The following is a 17509-nucleotide window of genomic DNA, read 5'->3' on the forward strand; positions in this document are numbered from 1 at the left end:
GAGGTCACTGATGCAACTTGGGTGCCAGATAGAGCAGAGGAGGAAACTGAAGGTGAGGTGGCACAACCCCAAGGAGGTCGATATCAAGAAAGAGTAGAGAGCAGCCACCCTATTCCATCACATTCTGCAGCTGTTATCTCCCGGACCACTCCCCAAAGCTTAGCTTTCCGGGCCCTTTTCAGCACAACTGCAGCAGATCGCACTGTTGCTATCTGCAAACTGTGTCTCGGGCACATCAAACGTGGCAAAAACACCAACCATTTGTGTACAAAAACCAAAAAATGTCCAGCGCTCTGAATGTCACACAGACAAATAGAAGCAGTCCAAAATAAAAGTTGAGAGATTTAATAAATGTATATAGTAAAAACAATTGGTAAACAATGTATAAAATAGTCCCATATAAATAGCACTATATTGCACTTGAATAAAAAGTATATAGCAGACAGAAAGTCCAATCAGCAACAGGCAGGCTAAAACGGGAGATCAAGAAAACAGGGGAACCACCGGAGAATCAGCTGATAGCGCTAAGCAGCTGAAATGCCGGTCTGTGTCCCCTCTGGGTAAAAAGCCTCAGTGATAGGCAGTGTCACTCAGTGAAGCCAGTAAAAATATAATAAAGCCATCAAGGAGTGACATGGTAAACAGGTTTTTTTTACTGCCTTCACTGAGTGACACTGCCTCTCACTGACGCTTTTACCCAGAGGGGACACAGACCGGCATTTCAGCTGCTTAGCGCTATCAGCTGATTCTCCGGCGGTTCCCCTGTGTGAAGCCACACCCTCTTTCTCCAGCTGGGCTGACGTCATCGCCCCTCGGCACGGAGCCTCTGTGAGACTTTTCTCCTCTCGGCGGAATCACTGCCTGTCCTCATGTTACATCTACGGAACTGTCCCCTGGAACCGGTGAGCCATCCCCTCTGGATCCTATAGCCAGTGGATAAAGTGTGAGTCTCCTGGGTCTGTGGGCTGGGGCTTCCATCTCCCCTCCAACCCCCTTCAATTTGTTTACAACCTGGGGTTAGGTTTTTTGGATGGATCTCCTGTTTTAGTCTGCCTGTTGCTGATTGGACTTTCTGTCTGTTATATACTTTTTATTCAAGTGCAATATAGTGCTATTTACATGGGACTATTTTATACATTGTTTACCAATTGTTTTTACTATATACATTTATTAAATCTCTCAACTTTTATTTTGGACTGCTGCTATTTGTCTGTGTGAAATTTCCGAGCGCTGGACATTTTTTAGTTTTTGTTTTATATCTGTATCTATCAGTTACGGTTAGTCCAGCTGCACTGATTTCCCTCCCCCCCCCCCTCCCCCTTTCCCTCCCCCGAGTTCAAGTCATGTTAGTCTACTCAGTACATGTTATGTATTACATGGATTGTTTATCACATATTATATGTTATTTTTTCACATGTCTTGATTGAGCCTCCCCGGGTGTACACTCATTGGCGCTGGGTTATTATTGTTTTTTAACCATTTGTGTACCACATGCTTAACAAGGCATTTAATGTCCAACCACTCAGCCCATTGGCAAGAGCACCTAAAAGCCACACACAATAGGGGCACAAATCTGTACCTCCTCCTCCTCCTTACCCACTTCAGTTTGCCTCTGCTATACAGAGTCATTACCTCTCAGCAGCCTCCACTGACAGGGATGATGGTATAGCACAGGGTGTCCCAGGTCCTAGCAGCACATCTGCCAGCAGCACACCACCAGCTGTAGAATGTAGCTGGCAAATTTCTCTGCCGCATCTGCTGCAGCGGAAAAAAATACAGTCCCTGCCACCCACATGCCCAGCGTCTAAATGCAAGCTTGTCAAAGCTGTTGGCTCTCCAACTTCTGCCTTTCAGCCTGGTGTATTCTGCCCCCTTCGGTGAATTTGCACAATGTGCTGTACCACAATGGCAGGTTCCCAGTCGCTACTACTTTTCACGTAAGGCCGTTCCATCTCTCTACCATCATGTGGAAGGGAATGTTCTGGCATCATTGGGCAAGGCAGTCAGCTGTAAAAACCACCTTACTGCTGACACGTGGTCCAGCAAGCATGGGCTGGGATGATATATTTAATTCACAGCACACTGGGTAATGCTGCTTGCAACTCGAAAGGATGCAGGACAGGACTCGGTGCTGCAGCTTGTGTGCCCCCATGTCTCCATACAGCTGGTGGTGATGATTCCAGACCTGTGAGCTCTACCCCCTCCTCCTCCTCAACCAACTCCATGCCCTCCTCTGCAGAATTGTCCTAGGAACATCAGGTACCCCCTAAGCGTTCAAAGAGCTATTCCCAGAGTCAGGCTAAAAGGTGCCATGCAGTGCTTCAGCTGGTGTGTTTAGGGGACAGGAACCACACCAGAGCAGAAATTCCTGCAGCTCTGCAGGGACAGGCCCATAGGTGGTTCATACCACGCCAGCTGGAGCCAGGAATGGTGGGGTGCGATAATGGCTCAAACCTCCTGTCATCCCTTAGACAGGGAAAGTTGACACATGTGCCATGCCTGGCACATGTCCTCAATTTGGTAGTACAGCGTTTCCTAAATACATACCTAGGGTTGCTAGATGTGCTAAAACTGGCCAGAAGAGTTTGTTGCCATTTCAGGCGGTCATACCCAGCCAGTGCTCGGCTGGCTGAAATTCAGAGGGAATTCCACCTGCACGTAAACTGCCTGATTTGTGACATGCCCATCAGGTGGAACTCGACTTTGGAAATGCTGCAGCGGCTATACATGCAGCAGAGGGCTGTCAACGAGTTCCTCTGCGAGTACGGCACAACAGCAGGCTCAGGCTGCCTCTGCATATTTCCCCACGCCAATGGCTAATCATTAAGGATGCATGCACTGTATTGTCACTATTTGAGGAGGCCACAAGGATGGTAAGCCGTGACAGTGCATGCATCAGTGACACAATCCCTGTTGTGTTCCTGCTGGAGCAGACTCTGCGCAGCATTATGGACAGGGCACTGGAGGTAGAGCAGCAGGAGGAAGAGGAGGACTTCCTTTCCTCTCAAGGCCCACTTTATGCAGACACCATCATTCTTATGTCACAAAACACACAGGAGGAGAGAGGGGGCAGGGGGATGAGGAGGAGGATTCTGGCACTTTCATAGGCTTCGAAGAAGAGGAAGACATGCGTCAATCTGTAAGCGATGGCTTTCCAACCCCAGGACCCTTGGGAGTAGTACGTGGCTGGGAGGAGGAAGTTCCAGATGCTGTTATTCTGAGTGACCCCGAGGAGTCTGCTTCTCAAGCCTCGGCAAATTTGAGGAGCATTGGCAACCTCATGCTTCAAAGCCTGCGAAAGGACCCCAGAATATGTGGCATAAATGAGAAGGATGATTACTGATTGCCAACCCTCCTTGACCACCGTTATAAGTAGAAGGTCTCAGATCTCATCCCTTCCCACAGAGGGTGCAGAAGATAAAATCTCTTGAGGACACGTTAAAGAGGATTTTATTGAACGTTTTTCCTGACTCCAGTAGGTTACAGTGTAGTGGAAAACTTAGTTTTGAGTCTTCTGTTGGTCAAGAGAGGAGCGTTGGAGAAGGCGTCCGCCTAAGTGAGGCATTTCAGAATTTTTTTTAGTCCTTGCCGCACAGGGCTGTCAGCTTCCACATACCATCGGCAGCGCCTGCATCACATGGTGGACGATTACCCCAGGCCAAAACAGAGATGGAGAGCTTTCCAGCTGACGATCCACTGACTTACTTGGTCATGAGAATAGACCACTGGCCAGAACTTGCCCAGTATGCTATTGAGTTGTTGGGCTGCCCTGCATCCAGCGTGCTTTCAGAACAGGCATTCAGTGCTACAGGAGGTTTGGTTATTGATCATAGAACGCGTCTGTCCACAGACTCTGTGGACCGTTTGACTTTTATAAAAATGAATCAGTCCTGGATTACCAGCTATGAAGCCCCTGATGCTGATGTCACTGATTAAGTCTTTTTGGGATGTGGAATCTCTGCAGGACTTTGAGGCTGCCTATCTTTGAGGGTGTTCAATCATTTCATCTGGAAGAATGTTTTTGGTATAGGTTTCATGGGCACAATTAACAACCAAAGACCAATTTTTCAGCACTTGTTTGACAGGTGCAGATCACTGCAATTTTTTACAGCAAGGCCAATTCTTGCTTTCATCAAGATTACCTCTATAGGGTTACGGTGGGAAGGTGCCACCGACACCCAAAGACCAATTTTTACGCACCCATTACTTCTATCCAAAGTCAAAGTGACACCTGAATGTATCCAAACAATCTCTAATCTTGTTCCCAGTGCACTACATTGTGGCCTCATCATACACACTGGCTCCCCAGCTGTTGCTGAGCAAAATAAAGGCAGCTTGCAGGGAAAATGACATTTTTTTGGGCTTTATAAATGCAATTATTGCTGCAGCAGATTCTAGACATGGTACAGATCTGCAACTTTACAGGTGGACTAACGGGACCCCCAGGCACTATATTGGAAGGATTTTTTCATTTTTATGCTTCCACTTTAAAAATCAAAAAATCACTGCTCATTTAAAAATGACATTTTTCACAAACTTTTTTTTATTGATACATGTCCCCCCAGGGCAGGACCCGGACCCTTATAACCATTGTATGCCCAATTACTTGCACATAAGCCTTCAAAATGGGCACTTTTGATTTTTGATGTTCGGGTCCCATTGACTTTAATAGGGTTTGATATTCGAGTCTGAACTTTTGCGGTGTTCGAAAGTTCTGGTGCTAACCAAACAGAGGTCCGTTTGGCCCATCCCTATTGGAGAGCATTCCCTGCACTTCCTGTCATGGACACAAAACAGAAAGAAAGAGGAAATCCCCTCTTAAAGCGCTGTTCTGTGAACAGGTGTTTCATTGGAAAATGTGCTCTCACCTTGTTCTGGTCACAACTGTAACATTTTTGATTTCCCATAATTTTCTGTTTTGCTGTCCCTCAGGACAGCAATAAAAACTGATAGTATTGACATTTTTGTACTGCACAGGTCTTTTAACGCTTTTCCAACTAATGTTCTAAACTTTGGTTTTTTTTTGTCCCATTGGTATCTTCTGTCTATGGAAATACATGTAAATTGACACACACACTGTGATTAATTTTTTGCTTTCAGGTTTTTGATCCCTTGAGATTCTCTTCAGAGAATTCCTCTGGCCAAAGTTTGCATGCCTTTATTCCTTTCTCAGCTGGATCAAGGTATATGTCCTAATTATACAGTATGGGAAATTTTACATAAATGTCGGTCAAGTTTTTCATGTCTTTTTATATGTCAACATCTGTTTTAGGATAAGTGACCCTTTAAGAAGCAATGAGCTAATCACAGAATATTACTGATTCACACAGTTTTAATCCAAGAGTCACAGATCTTTCTAATTGAATTCAGTTGGGAAAATGTATAAATCCTCTGTGAAAATTGTGTGAATCTAGTGTGAATTTTATTATAAATAGACCCCTAAGCTAAAACAATTGTTATTGTTATTTGACATATTAAGAATGATGAGATTATGAATGAGATCAATGAATATTTATCTTTTGGTGCCAGCCAATGGAAATGCAGTGACTTATACTGGAAACCTGAATTTCCCTACTGAAGGCAGCATTGGGGTAAGTATGTTTTGCTCAAGAATGTGTTCTAATTTACTCTTTTATATATATATATTTTTTTTTACAAATGTTGTATCACATAGACCAGTAGTGGATGTAGACTCCACAGGTAGACCTGTTTCTCCTTCTCTTAGTAGATTGATGCACATTGATTAACAATGAGATTATACACACAGTATGCTTTCAGAATATCACGTCGTTTATCTGCTTTTTAATTTATTGTAGCAATAGTATGTAGACTCTTGGAGGGGATGATAAGGGACTATATACAAGATTTTAGTAATGAGAATGGTATCATTAGCAATAATCAGCATGGATTCATGAAGAATTGTTCTTCCCAAACCAATCTATTAACCTTCTATGAGGAGGTGAGTTGCCATCTAGATAAAGGAAGGCCCGTAGACGTGGTGTATCTGGATTTTGCAAAAACATTTGACGCAGTTCCCCATAAAGGTTTACTGTACAAAATAAGGTCCGTTGGCATGGACCATAGGGTGAGTACATGGATTGAAAACTGGCTACAAGGGCGAGTTCAGAGGGTGGTGATAAATGGGGAGTACTCAGAATGGTCAGGGGTGGGTAGTGGGGTTCCCCAGGATTTTGTGCTGGGACCAATCCTGTTTATTTTATTCATAAACGACCTGGAGGATGGGATAAACAGTTCAATCTCTGTATTTGCAGACGATACTAAGCTAAGCAGGGCAATAACTTCTCCACAGGATGTGGAAACCTTGCAAAAAGATCTGAACAAATTAATAGGGTGCAACTACATGGCAAATGAAGTTCAATGTAGAAAAATGTAATATAATGCATTTGGGTGGCAAAAATATGAATGCAATCTATACACTAGGGGGAGAACCTCTGGGGGAATCTAGGATGGAAAAGGACCTGGAGGTCCTAGTAGATGATAGGCTCAGCAATGGCATGCAATGCCAAGCTGCTGCTAACAAAGCAAACAGAATATTGGCATGCATTAAAAAGGGAATTAATTCCAGAGAGAAAACGATAATTCTCCGCTCTACAAGACTCTGGTCGGCCGCACCTAGAGTATGCTGTCCAGTTCTGGGCACCAGTCCTCAGGAAGGATGTACTGGAAATGGAGCCAGTATAAAGAAGGGCAACTAAGCTAATAAAGGGTCTGGAGGATATTAGTTAGGAGGAAAGGTTGCGAGCACTGAACTTATTCTCTCTGGAGAAGAGACGCTTGAGAGGGGATATGATTTCACTATACAAATACCGTACTGGTGACCCCTAAATAGGGATAAAACTTTTTCGCAGAAGGGAGTTTAACAAGACTTGTGGCCACTCAATAAAATTAGAAGAAAAGAGTTTTAATCCTAAACTACGTAGGGGGTTCTTTACTGTAAGAGCGACAAGTATGTGGAATTCCCTTACACAGGCGGTGGTCTCAGCGGGGGGCATCAATAGTTTCAAGAAACTATTACATAAGCACCTGAACGACCGCAACATACAGGGATATACAATGTAATACTGACATACAATCACACACATAGGTTGGACTTGATGGACTTGTGTCTTTTTTCAACCTCGTCTACTATGTAACTTTGTAGCGCTGGATTGCTGGATTTTGGGTCTCCCTTTGTCTGCAAAGCCAGACAACCCGCATTTTCAGCAGGCACACGTAGTCAAATAACCAGTCCAAGGGCTTTGGTTTTGTTATTGGGGTGGCAGAGCACTTCCAATACTGATCCCAGCACTGGCACTTTAGCAAATGATTATCCCAAGCAGGAGGTGAAGGTTGACTATAACTGTCCCTGACTATAGCTGCCAACTGTTCCTAGATGGCTAGCTAGGCATTGCACCTGGCTACCTCTCCCCTATAGGCTTTGGGTGGTGTGAACAGGCAGAGGTTACTTATTTAGTCCCTAAATGCCTGCAGCAAAGATAATAACTTCTGGTCACGCCTCCTTCTGAACAGGTCCCACTTGCTTCCAGGTTATCTCTGCCAAGCCTGGCTGAGGCTGAAGAGGGTGAGAGTTCCTCTTAGCCTCCTTTCTCCGCTCTTAGCACACTGTCTCTCTCTCTCTCTCTCTCTCTCTCTCTTTGGCACCTTTTGCCTGGAGGCTGAGCCCCCATCATAGGAGTCCCCTCCAGACCTCTGGATCCTGGACTCTCTCCCTCCAAGCTCCACAATATTTAAGGGCCATCTCTCAACCTTCTGAGGCTTCCTCACCCAGGGATTGGTAGAGATCCCATAAATATTCGAGCTTCATCTCTGCCCCTCCGCCTACTAAGTTCTTGAATTTTATAAGCTCCAGAAGCCAGGGGAAAGCAGCAGAGAGTCAACCTTCAGAGCTTGCCAGCTAACTATAAACAACCCAATTATCGCTGGCTACAGTGAAGCCTAACTAAATTTACCTACACTATGTACACAGGGACTGCTATAATATTATTTCTCATTTAGTGCTAATCTTTGCTTTGTAACAGGTTAACTTAACTGCTACCCTTCTCATCGATACCAACTCTCATCTTTTTGCTCCCCCATTGCTTGGATCACTTGCTCGGAGCAAAGAGAGAAAACACTAAGGAATCCGCTGATCCATCTAGATAGAAGGTGCTGATCCTCTTCTAATTTTTTTTTTTTTTTTAGCGGACTGGAGGTAGGCGGGTGTAAATGGACACAAGTCGGTTTACAGCCTCCAATCAATAGGTGTAAATGGACTGTCCGATCAGGCCAGCTTGGAAAAACAGACAGGCGGGCCTGATGAGAATCTTCACTTGAAAGGGGCCTTAATCCCAGTTGGCATATAGTGCAGAGCATCATAGGTGTGCGCACAGGGAGTGCCAGGTGTGCCTGGGCACACCCTAATCACCCTGTGTCATGCAGATTCCCCCTGTTTAGGCTTCTGATATTTCACCAAAGCCACCTAATGGGGCTCCTAAAATAAAATTTAAAAAAATAAAATAATTAAAAATAATTTACTGACACCATCCACTAGCCTAGTGATGCAATTTTCTTCCCTAATGACACCATCCGTTGCTCTACTGACATCATTAGTATATATACACATGCACACACATATGTTTTTGAGCTTTGGAGTGCACACCCTAATGCCATAGGCTGTGCACACCTATGCAGAGCATGCTCTGTCTATGTCCACTCTGCATAAACTGAGCGGACATGGGTCCAGTCATCTGTCCACTCTGCTCTGATCAGCAGGGGATCGGTAGACAGGACCCATGCTGATCAAAACAGAGTCTGCCCTGTGTGAGGCTCCTCGCCATTCCCCCATGTGACAGTGCTGAGTCTATGAGCAGCTAATAACCAACTACCAGTATTGTCACTTGGGAGGAAGAGAAGTAGGTCACATGCTCCTCTATACATAGAAGTACAGGTATTTCTCTTTGCTCCCTGGTGTTCAGGGAGAGGCAATTTCCTTTTACAATAAAAGGTGTGATGGAAGAGATGGAGCTGCTAATATCTGGACTTATTCCTTTGGCTGTGTACACCCCCAGCCTCTGCCAACCAGGGAAGTGGTTGCGGGGTAGTAAAATCACAGCTCAACCACATGGTTTTACCCCCCCAACCGCAGGCGTAAAAAAAGTATTTGTCTGCACTGTGTGCACGCAGCTTCTTTTGTTGTCTGAAACTGTTGATGCCAAAGGGGCATAATATTCTTTGGAATATTGGCTATTATGACAACATGGCCATCGCTATATGGAGGTGTTCTCTATTAAATTAATTGTTCTCTATTAATTCATTGTTGCACTGTACTCTCCAGAAACTGCATCGGACAGAACATTGCCATGAATGAGATAAAAAATCGCCCTCGCATTGACATTACAGAGATTTGAACTGAGCCCAGACCCAGAGAAAGTGCCAAAGAAAATTCCTCAGGTAGTACTATGATCTGTAAATGGTTTCCATGTATATCTGAAGAAAAAAAACACAGAAAAAATAGGACAGAGAAAACATAGGAATATTATTTCTGTGATGTTACTGTACTTTATAATATACAAATATATCAATGTGTGCAATTTGGATATTTTTATTTTCCAATCGTTTTTATTAATGTTATAAACTATACAGATATAAAAACGTACAAAACAGTATAGAGGAGTACCGGTACATGTATTGGTTGTTAACCACTTCCCACCCGGCCTCTGCACATATACGGCCCGGTGGGTGCTTCCTCCTTCTGAGTGGACATTTGGGAACGTCCTTCAGAAGGAGGGGGATCGCGCACGCTGGCTTGCCCACGCAGCGGAGCGATCCCGATGCGCTCGTGTCACCCGGACACGGCGCATCTCCGATCCGCAGGAGGGCTCTGTGATTGGCCCTCCTGATCACATGATGGCTGTGTCCAATCACAGCCATCATGTGGCGTAAATAGAAAGCCGGTTGCTAGGCGATCGGCTCTCCTCTCCTCACACGGAAGTTGACAGTGAGGAGAGGAGAGCGGATCGCTGCAGGAAATTCCGTCAACAAATGTCCGATGGAGCCTACACACGGTCGGAATTTCCGACAACAAGCTCCCATCGAACATTTGTTGTCGGAAATTCTGAGCATGTGTACGCGGCATAAGAAGCTTTCTCCTTTTTCATCACCTACAAGTGATCTTAAAATCTGCAATGTGACTTTGAAAGCAGTTTTCCTTACAGCCATTTTCCTGTGACAAAGAGTATCAGAAATACAAGCATTAAGCTGTAAGGAACCATAGCCATGTGCCTAATTTTCAACCAAAAGTGTCCTCAAAGTTTCACATCAATGAAGAAATCGCCCTGTCAATCTTGCAAAGGACATCACCTGAAGCTTGTTCGCTATATGTGGGTAAGGTAAAAACAAGAAAAGCTAAAAATAACACACAAAAAAAAATGTGCAGACTCGATGGACTACTGTCCTTTTTTTTTGCCGTTTACTTTTCAATTTTTTTTTTTTTTTAAATTTGGTTAACATTTACCTGACAAAAATCCTTACATTGTAAATTGTATTTTATTAAACTTCATTGTTTTCTTTTTCTCTCTTTTCTGCTGAGTCACCTGCATCGTCTGTTTATGATTGTTAGGGAAGTCACACCTTCCTTTAGAATCTGTCCTCCTACTCTAAACATTGCCCTATGTATTTGTGAGGACATGCCTTCTCCTGGCATTACACTATTTATGTAACTTGTCATACAGCATAGATATTAATGTAGTGTCGACAGCGCAGTGTAAACTTCCAGCATGGCGTCCTCCATATTTGGATTGCCTTCTATGAGTTTCTCAGATATATTTCACTGGGTTGCCTGGTTGTGTGTCTTCTATCTCCTATATACAGCTTATTCATTGCATCTGAAGAGGAAGCAGCTGCAGAAAATTTTTCGTTCTTTTCCAGGTCCTGAGACGCACTGGCTGTACGGAAATGCTCATGTGGTAAGATGCTGGTATTTTAATCAATTACTTTGGGCAGGGAGATGAATCCTAGCACCATAACTCACAAAATATCATCAGCAAATTAGAATGATTAAAAACAGGACTTTTAAGGTGCCCCAAAATATATGTTTTTCAAAGCAATTTCCATATAATAAAATCTGATTTTTAATTTATTATATAACATCATCATTTATTATATAACATCATAAAAAAAAGCTTTATAAAAGCGCATTATATATCAATACAACAATGTTATATACAAATAAGCTTGTCTATGTGGATCTCCCCTTACAGAGTACTGATAGATAGTTTTAACAAAATGTACATAAAATGTAAGTAGTGGTAGAAGAGGAGCAGCCTTTTATTAGTGCGTTTTGCACTCTTGGTTCTTTAAGAGAGCAGACGGAGTTTATTTAAGGGACTAAGCGCAGTCCAGCACCCCAAAAAAAAAAGGTGACCCCATGTGGAATATTTCATGGGAGCCCGATCAATGAGCGCATATGATGGAAACCATAAGTGAGCCTGGTAATGTACTGTATATATTGGTCTTAACATATTTCTGTTGTCTTTTACTCATAGTATTTATCTACCCATAGAGCTAAGATGTGTTCATATATTTATATCTCTTGTACTGTAAATCCAGTACATAAAATCTAATGGCAATTTTGAACTATGTTTTTGCCCATAATGTACAGGTTATAACCCCCCGCCAGGGCTCAGATATCAATTACTTTTCAGAAGATTGCGTCCACTGATTCAGATCGAGTAACTTCCAAAAGTGTTGTGCTCACGAGATTTATTATAATTAGAAAGCTTTGTGTCATTAAATGGAGGGGCAATAGTTCCCCAACAAGTCCTGTATATTATTATTGGTTTGAAGTGGATTTTGGTTTGAAAAGGTTTCTCTTGGAGCTCCTTAAATGTTCAGTTTTTAATAATCCCAAGGCAATGGGTATGTTTATCTTGACAATATTTAAAGTGGAGGGCCACCCTGAAAAAAAAAAATCACCAAAGATCCTAAAAAATTTTTTAAAAAAACATTTGAAATTTTTTTTTTTTAAAACTTACCTAAACCCTTGTTGCTAGGCAGTCTTCCTAATCTGCCTCTTCCTCTTCCGTGGTGTGTTCTGCTCCTCGGTGAGCGGCCCCGTAGTCTTCTGGGAACTGTGTGTGTTCCCAGAACACCACGGGGCCATTCAAAGAGCGCCGCTCGCGCGTGCGCAGTAGGAAACTGGCAGTGAAGCCGCAAGGCTCCACTGCCTGTTTCCCTTACCTAGGATGGCGGTGCTGGGACCCGAGAGCCGAGGGACGGGTCGGCCTCAAACGACCGTCATCGTGGGCACAGGTAAGGACAGGTAAGTACTTATTTAAAGTCAGCAGCTACAGTGTTAGTAGTTGCTGACTTTTAAATTTTTTTTTTTTAGGACGGAATCCCGCTTTAAAGCTGAATTCTAGACACCAATATATTAAAGTGGTTGTAAACCCTAAAAAAAAAAAAACAAACAAAAAAAACCTGCAAGACAAAGGCATAATGATACTAGCTCATTATGAATTACTTACCTGAGATCGAAGCCCCCGCAGCGCCGTAGACATGTGCGAATAGTTTCACACGAATCGAAAATTCGTACAAATTTCCATAAATACGTACATTCGGGAGGATCCTAAATACAAATTGCTATGCTTCCAAATTTTGTACAAAATACGAAATTTCGTTTACGAATTTCGGATCCAAATTCCGTTGCAACGGAAACGTGACTGGTGTTTTGTTGATCAATCAGAGGTTTCCTTCTGCTGTTGAGTGAGGGTTGGGAAAATGACCTTTTTTAATATGGGAGTGGGAGACTGGTGCTGGTAGTCGATGGGAGATTCAGAATCGGACAAAATAAGAATGTTCGTTAATTATGATTATTCGTTATGATGAAGTTAAAAACCCAGGAAGTCAGCACAGCACAGGGATAGTGGGAGCCCCTCATAATGAGCACAGCACAGGGATGGTGGGAGCCCCTCATAATGAGCACAGCACAGGGATGGTGGGAGCCCCTCATAATGAGCACAGCACAGGGATGGTGGGAGCCCCTCATAATGAGCACAGCACAGGGATGGTGGGAGCCCCTCATAATGAGCACAGCACAGGGATGGTGGGAGCCCCCCATAAGGAGCACAGCAGCGGTACAGCCCCAGGAAGTCAGCACAGCACAGGGATGGTGGGAGCCCCTCATAATGAGCATAGCAGGGGTACAGCTCCAGGAGGAAGTCAGCACAGCACAGGGAAGGAAGTTCCTCCTGGGGCTGTACCCCTGCTATGCTCATTATGAGGGGCTCCCACCATCCCTGAGCTGTGCTCATTATGAGGGACTCCCACCATCCCTGTGCTGTGCTCATTATGAGGGACTCCCACCATCCCTGTGCTGTGCTCATTATGGGGGGCTCCCACCATCCCTGTGCTTTGCTGACTTCCTGGGTTTGTACCTTGCTGTGCTCTTTATGAGGGGGTCCCACCATCCCTGTGCTGTGCTGACTTCCTCCTGGGGCTGTACCCCTGCTGTGCTTATTATGAGGGGCTCCCACCATCCCCGTGCTCCCACCATCCCAGAGGAAGTCAGCACAGCACAGGGATGGTGGGAGCCCCTCATAATGAGCACAGCAGGGGTACAAACCCAGGAAGTTAGCACAGCACAGGGATGGTGGGAGCCCCTCATAATGAGCATAATGAGTCCAACGACTGCCGTATTGAGAAAGCTATTTTTTGCTTTTTAAATTCATCATAACGAACATTCGTAATTGTTACGAAACGTTAACAAACCTAACAAAAATTCATATTTCGTATGAATCCAAATTGAATTTCGGACACAAATTACGAAATACGAATGAACACTAATACGAAATGGAACAAAACGAAACTAATTTATTGACGGCGCACATGTCTACACAGCGGTCCTCGTTCACCGGTCCGGCGGCCGACATCACTCCTGGAGTTACTTCCGGGTATCGCAGGCTCTGGCGCTGTGATTGGCCGGAGCCGCGATGACATCACTCCCGCGCATGCGCGTGGGAGACGCCGGTAACGGCACAGGCTAACTGAAGCAAGGGCACGTATGTGCCCTTGCTTCAATTTGCTTCAGTGCGCATGTGTCTATGATGTCGGCACATGCAAATACAGGGGATACCAGGAGATATCCAGGGTAGCTACAGGTAAGCCTAATTATAGGCTTACCTGTAGCAAAAAGTGGTTGTAAAGGGTATACAACCACTTTAATATGTGTACATGTTTATCTGTTTAGCTCTGAATTTTTTTTTTCTCTTCAGAACACATAGAAAAATAATTTGACAACATTGTATCACAGTACAACTGCACTTTATTGCCCCCCCCCCCTCATCCTGTGGGTCCCCACAGCTATTTCTAATATCAGCACTGGTGTTATGTTCATCTCCCATTGCAGGACTTGTTCAGCCATTCCCTCAATACATAATACATTTTTCTCCCCCCCAGGTCCTCCTCCCCCTTCCCCGCTCCCGCATATGTTCCTCGGCAACATATCCCACAAAATTTTACACTGGCCCATACCCAGCATTGGGATGTACATCTGACCGCCATGACTTAATCTGACTGCACTGATGCTGAGCAACATATACAGTCCGGACAGTGTCTGTGCCGTTGTGTTTGTGTGTGTTTTTTGTCGTGTTTGTCAGTTCGTTTTTAGCAATACCTTTGATATTGAAGTCTTTTGCTTTCTTTAGTGCATTACCTTCATATTTCTATGCCCCACCTTGCCCAGGTGATTTTAATATGCATCAATAAATTGTTATCTTTTATATTATCACATCATTTCCTGACCATTAATTGCTATAAGTAACCTCTTTCCCCTCCGGTATTCTCTATACCGAAGACCCCTTCCCCTTCCCTCATTTCCTTAGCCCTGATCTACATGCTGGTGTTATGTTTAGGCCGCTTTCACACTGGGGCGGGAGGTGTGTCGGCGGTAAAGCGCTGCTATTTATAGCGGCACTTTACTGTCGTTTTAGCTGCGGTATTCGGCCGCTAGCGGGGCGGATTTTCCCCCCTGCTAACGGCCAAGAAAGGGTTAAAAAACACCGCAAAGCGCCTCTTCAGAGGCGCTTTGCCGGCGGTATAGCCGCGGTGCCCCATTGATTTCAATGGGCAGGAGCGGTGTATACACCGCTCCAAAGATGCTGCTAGCAGGACTTTTTTCAGCGTCCTGCTAGCGCACCGTTCCAGTGTGAAAGCCCCGAGGCTTTCACACTGGAGACAAAGCAGCGGCTGTTTCAGGTCGGTTTGCAGGCGCTATTTTTAGCACAACAGCGCCTGCAAAACGACCCAGTGTGAAAGGGGTCTTAAAGGAGATGTGAGGGGTATGAGTAAAAAACAAACACACATACCTCTATGCTGCAGCTGTACCACGTGGGCTCTACCACCGAGAACTGAGCAATTACATGACCGCTGATTGCTCAGTTCTCAGTCTGCTCCGAGTGGAGAGCGGTGCCTGTCAGTCATCACTCTCTGCTCTGTTCTGCACTCACTGGAGGACTGGGCTGGAGAGAAGGCAGGAACAGCTGGCTCTGCAACAAAGTGGATCAACAATATTGTCAGGATCCTTCCATAGTCTGGAGCAGCTCTGCTACATCACCTGAGAGTAGACAATAGCCAGCTAACAACTCACTCAGGAGAGCAAGAGTAGGGGCGCTCCTGTGACCCACAAGAGAAGTATGACCAAAAAAGCTTTGGTCACACTTCTCTTTTAAATTTTCCCATTCAGATGCTGCAGCACCATCATATGCAATGGGGTTGATTTACTAAATAGACTGTGCACTGCAACTGCAGTTGCTCTATATCTGAGGGGAACATGCAAGGAAAATAAACTGAATTTTTGCTTGCACATGATTGGATAATAGAAATCAGCAGAGCTTCCCCTCAGATCTAGAGCAAGTGTACTTTTAGTGCACTGTATATTTGCCTTGAGTAAATCAACCTCCTTGTTTTCTAAATGGGTACTGAGGGGCAGAGACACAACCAGTGCTAGGTTTTCTGGCCGGTGGAAGTATCTCGCAATCCGTTCAATGATATAAATCTGTCATCATTTTTCTGAAAGAAAAAAAGTGCAGAGCTGAATCATTTAATGTTTATGGGTTATTTTCATTATCTGCTTGTCATATACTATATTGTCAAAAGTATTGGGACACCTACCTTTACTTGCACATGAACTTTAATGGCATCTCAGTCTAATGTCCCGTACATATGATCGGACATTCTGACAACAAAATCCATGTTTTTTTTTCTGACGGATGTTGGCTCAAACTCGTCTTGCATACACACGGTCACACAAATCTTGTCGGAAATTCCGAACGTCAAGAACGCGGTGACGTACAACACGTATGACGAGCTGAGAAAAGCGAGGTTCAATAGCCAGTGCGGCTCTTCTGCTTGATTCCGAGCATGCGTGGAACTTTGTGCGTCGGAATTGTGTACACACGATCGGAATGTATGCGAATGGATTTTGTTGTTGAAAAATTTGAGATCCAGATCTCAAATTTTGTGTGACGGAAATTCTGATGGAAACTGTCCGATGGAGCCTACACACGGTTGGAATTTCCGACAAAAGGCTCCCATCGAACATTTTCCATTGGAAAGTCTGACCGTGTGTACGGGGCATTAGTCCGTAGGGTTCAATACTGAGTTGGCCCACCCTTTGCAGCTATAACAGCGTCAACTCTTCTGGGAAGGCTGTCCACAAGGTTTAGGAGTGTGTCTATGGGAATGTTTGACCATTCTTCCAGAAGCGTATATCTGAAGTCAGGCACTGATGTTGGACGAGAATTCATCCCAAAAGTGTTCTATCGGTTGAGGTCAGGACACTGTGCAGGCCAGTCAAATTCCTCCACCCCAAACTCGCTCACCCATGTCTTTATGGACCTTGCTTTGTGCACTGGTGTGCAGTCATGTTGGAACAGGAAGGGGTCCTGAAACAGGGGCGGATCCAGAGCCTAGTCTCGGGAGGGGCACTGCCAGAAAATATATTTTTTTGGGGTACATCTATCGGGGAAATGGCTGGTGTTGGCGCTTCAATCATCACGGCACCATGGTTGTTATGGTGTCAGGATGATTGAAGCGCATTATTACTATAATTACATTGTTATAAAAAAATTAAATAGTTTAACTCACCATAATGCAGAATCAGTGGGAGCCCCGAGTGTGTCACTTGCCATGTCACCTGTCACCAGATGCAGACTGTCACTTGCCATGTCGCCTGCCACATGTTGCGGATTGTCACTTGCCATATCACCTGTCACCAGATGCAGATTGTCACTTGCCACGTCCCCTGCCACATTGCGGATTGTCACTTGCCATGTCACTTGCCACGTCGCCTGCCACGTTGCGGATTGTCACTTGTCATGTCACTTGCCACGTCGCCTGCCACATGTTGCGGATTGTCACTTGCCACGTCACCTGTCACCAGATGCAGATTGTCACTTGCCACGTCGCCTGCCACATATTGTGGATTGTCACTTGCCACGTCGCCTGTCACCAG

At 44.7% G+C, this 17509-nt stretch overlaps 1 protein-coding gene across 1 annotated transcript in view; it reads left to right on the forward strand.

Moving 5' to 3' along the window:
* Positions 1-10606: 10606 nt before the first annotated feature.
* The window catches only part of LOC141103702 (cytochrome P450 4B1-like), a 67370-nt gene continuing 60467 nt past the window's right edge, over positions 10607-17509 (forward strand). The window contains exon 1 of the mRNA XM_073593594.1: positions 10607-10964. Within this exon, the coding sequence (XP_073449695.1) occupies positions 10776-10964 (189 nt within the window). The 5' untranslated portion in view covers positions 10607-10775. The remainder of the gene's footprint in view (positions 10965-17509) is intronic.

The sequence above is a fragment of the Aquarana catesbeiana genome, linkage group LG07, assembly GCF_042186555.1.
Source record: "Aquarana catesbeiana isolate 2022-GZ linkage group LG07, ASM4218655v1, whole genome shotgun sequence".
In the NCBI taxonomy this organism is placed as follows: domain Eukaryota; kingdom Metazoa; phylum Chordata; class Amphibia; order Anura; family Ranidae; genus Aquarana; species Aquarana catesbeiana.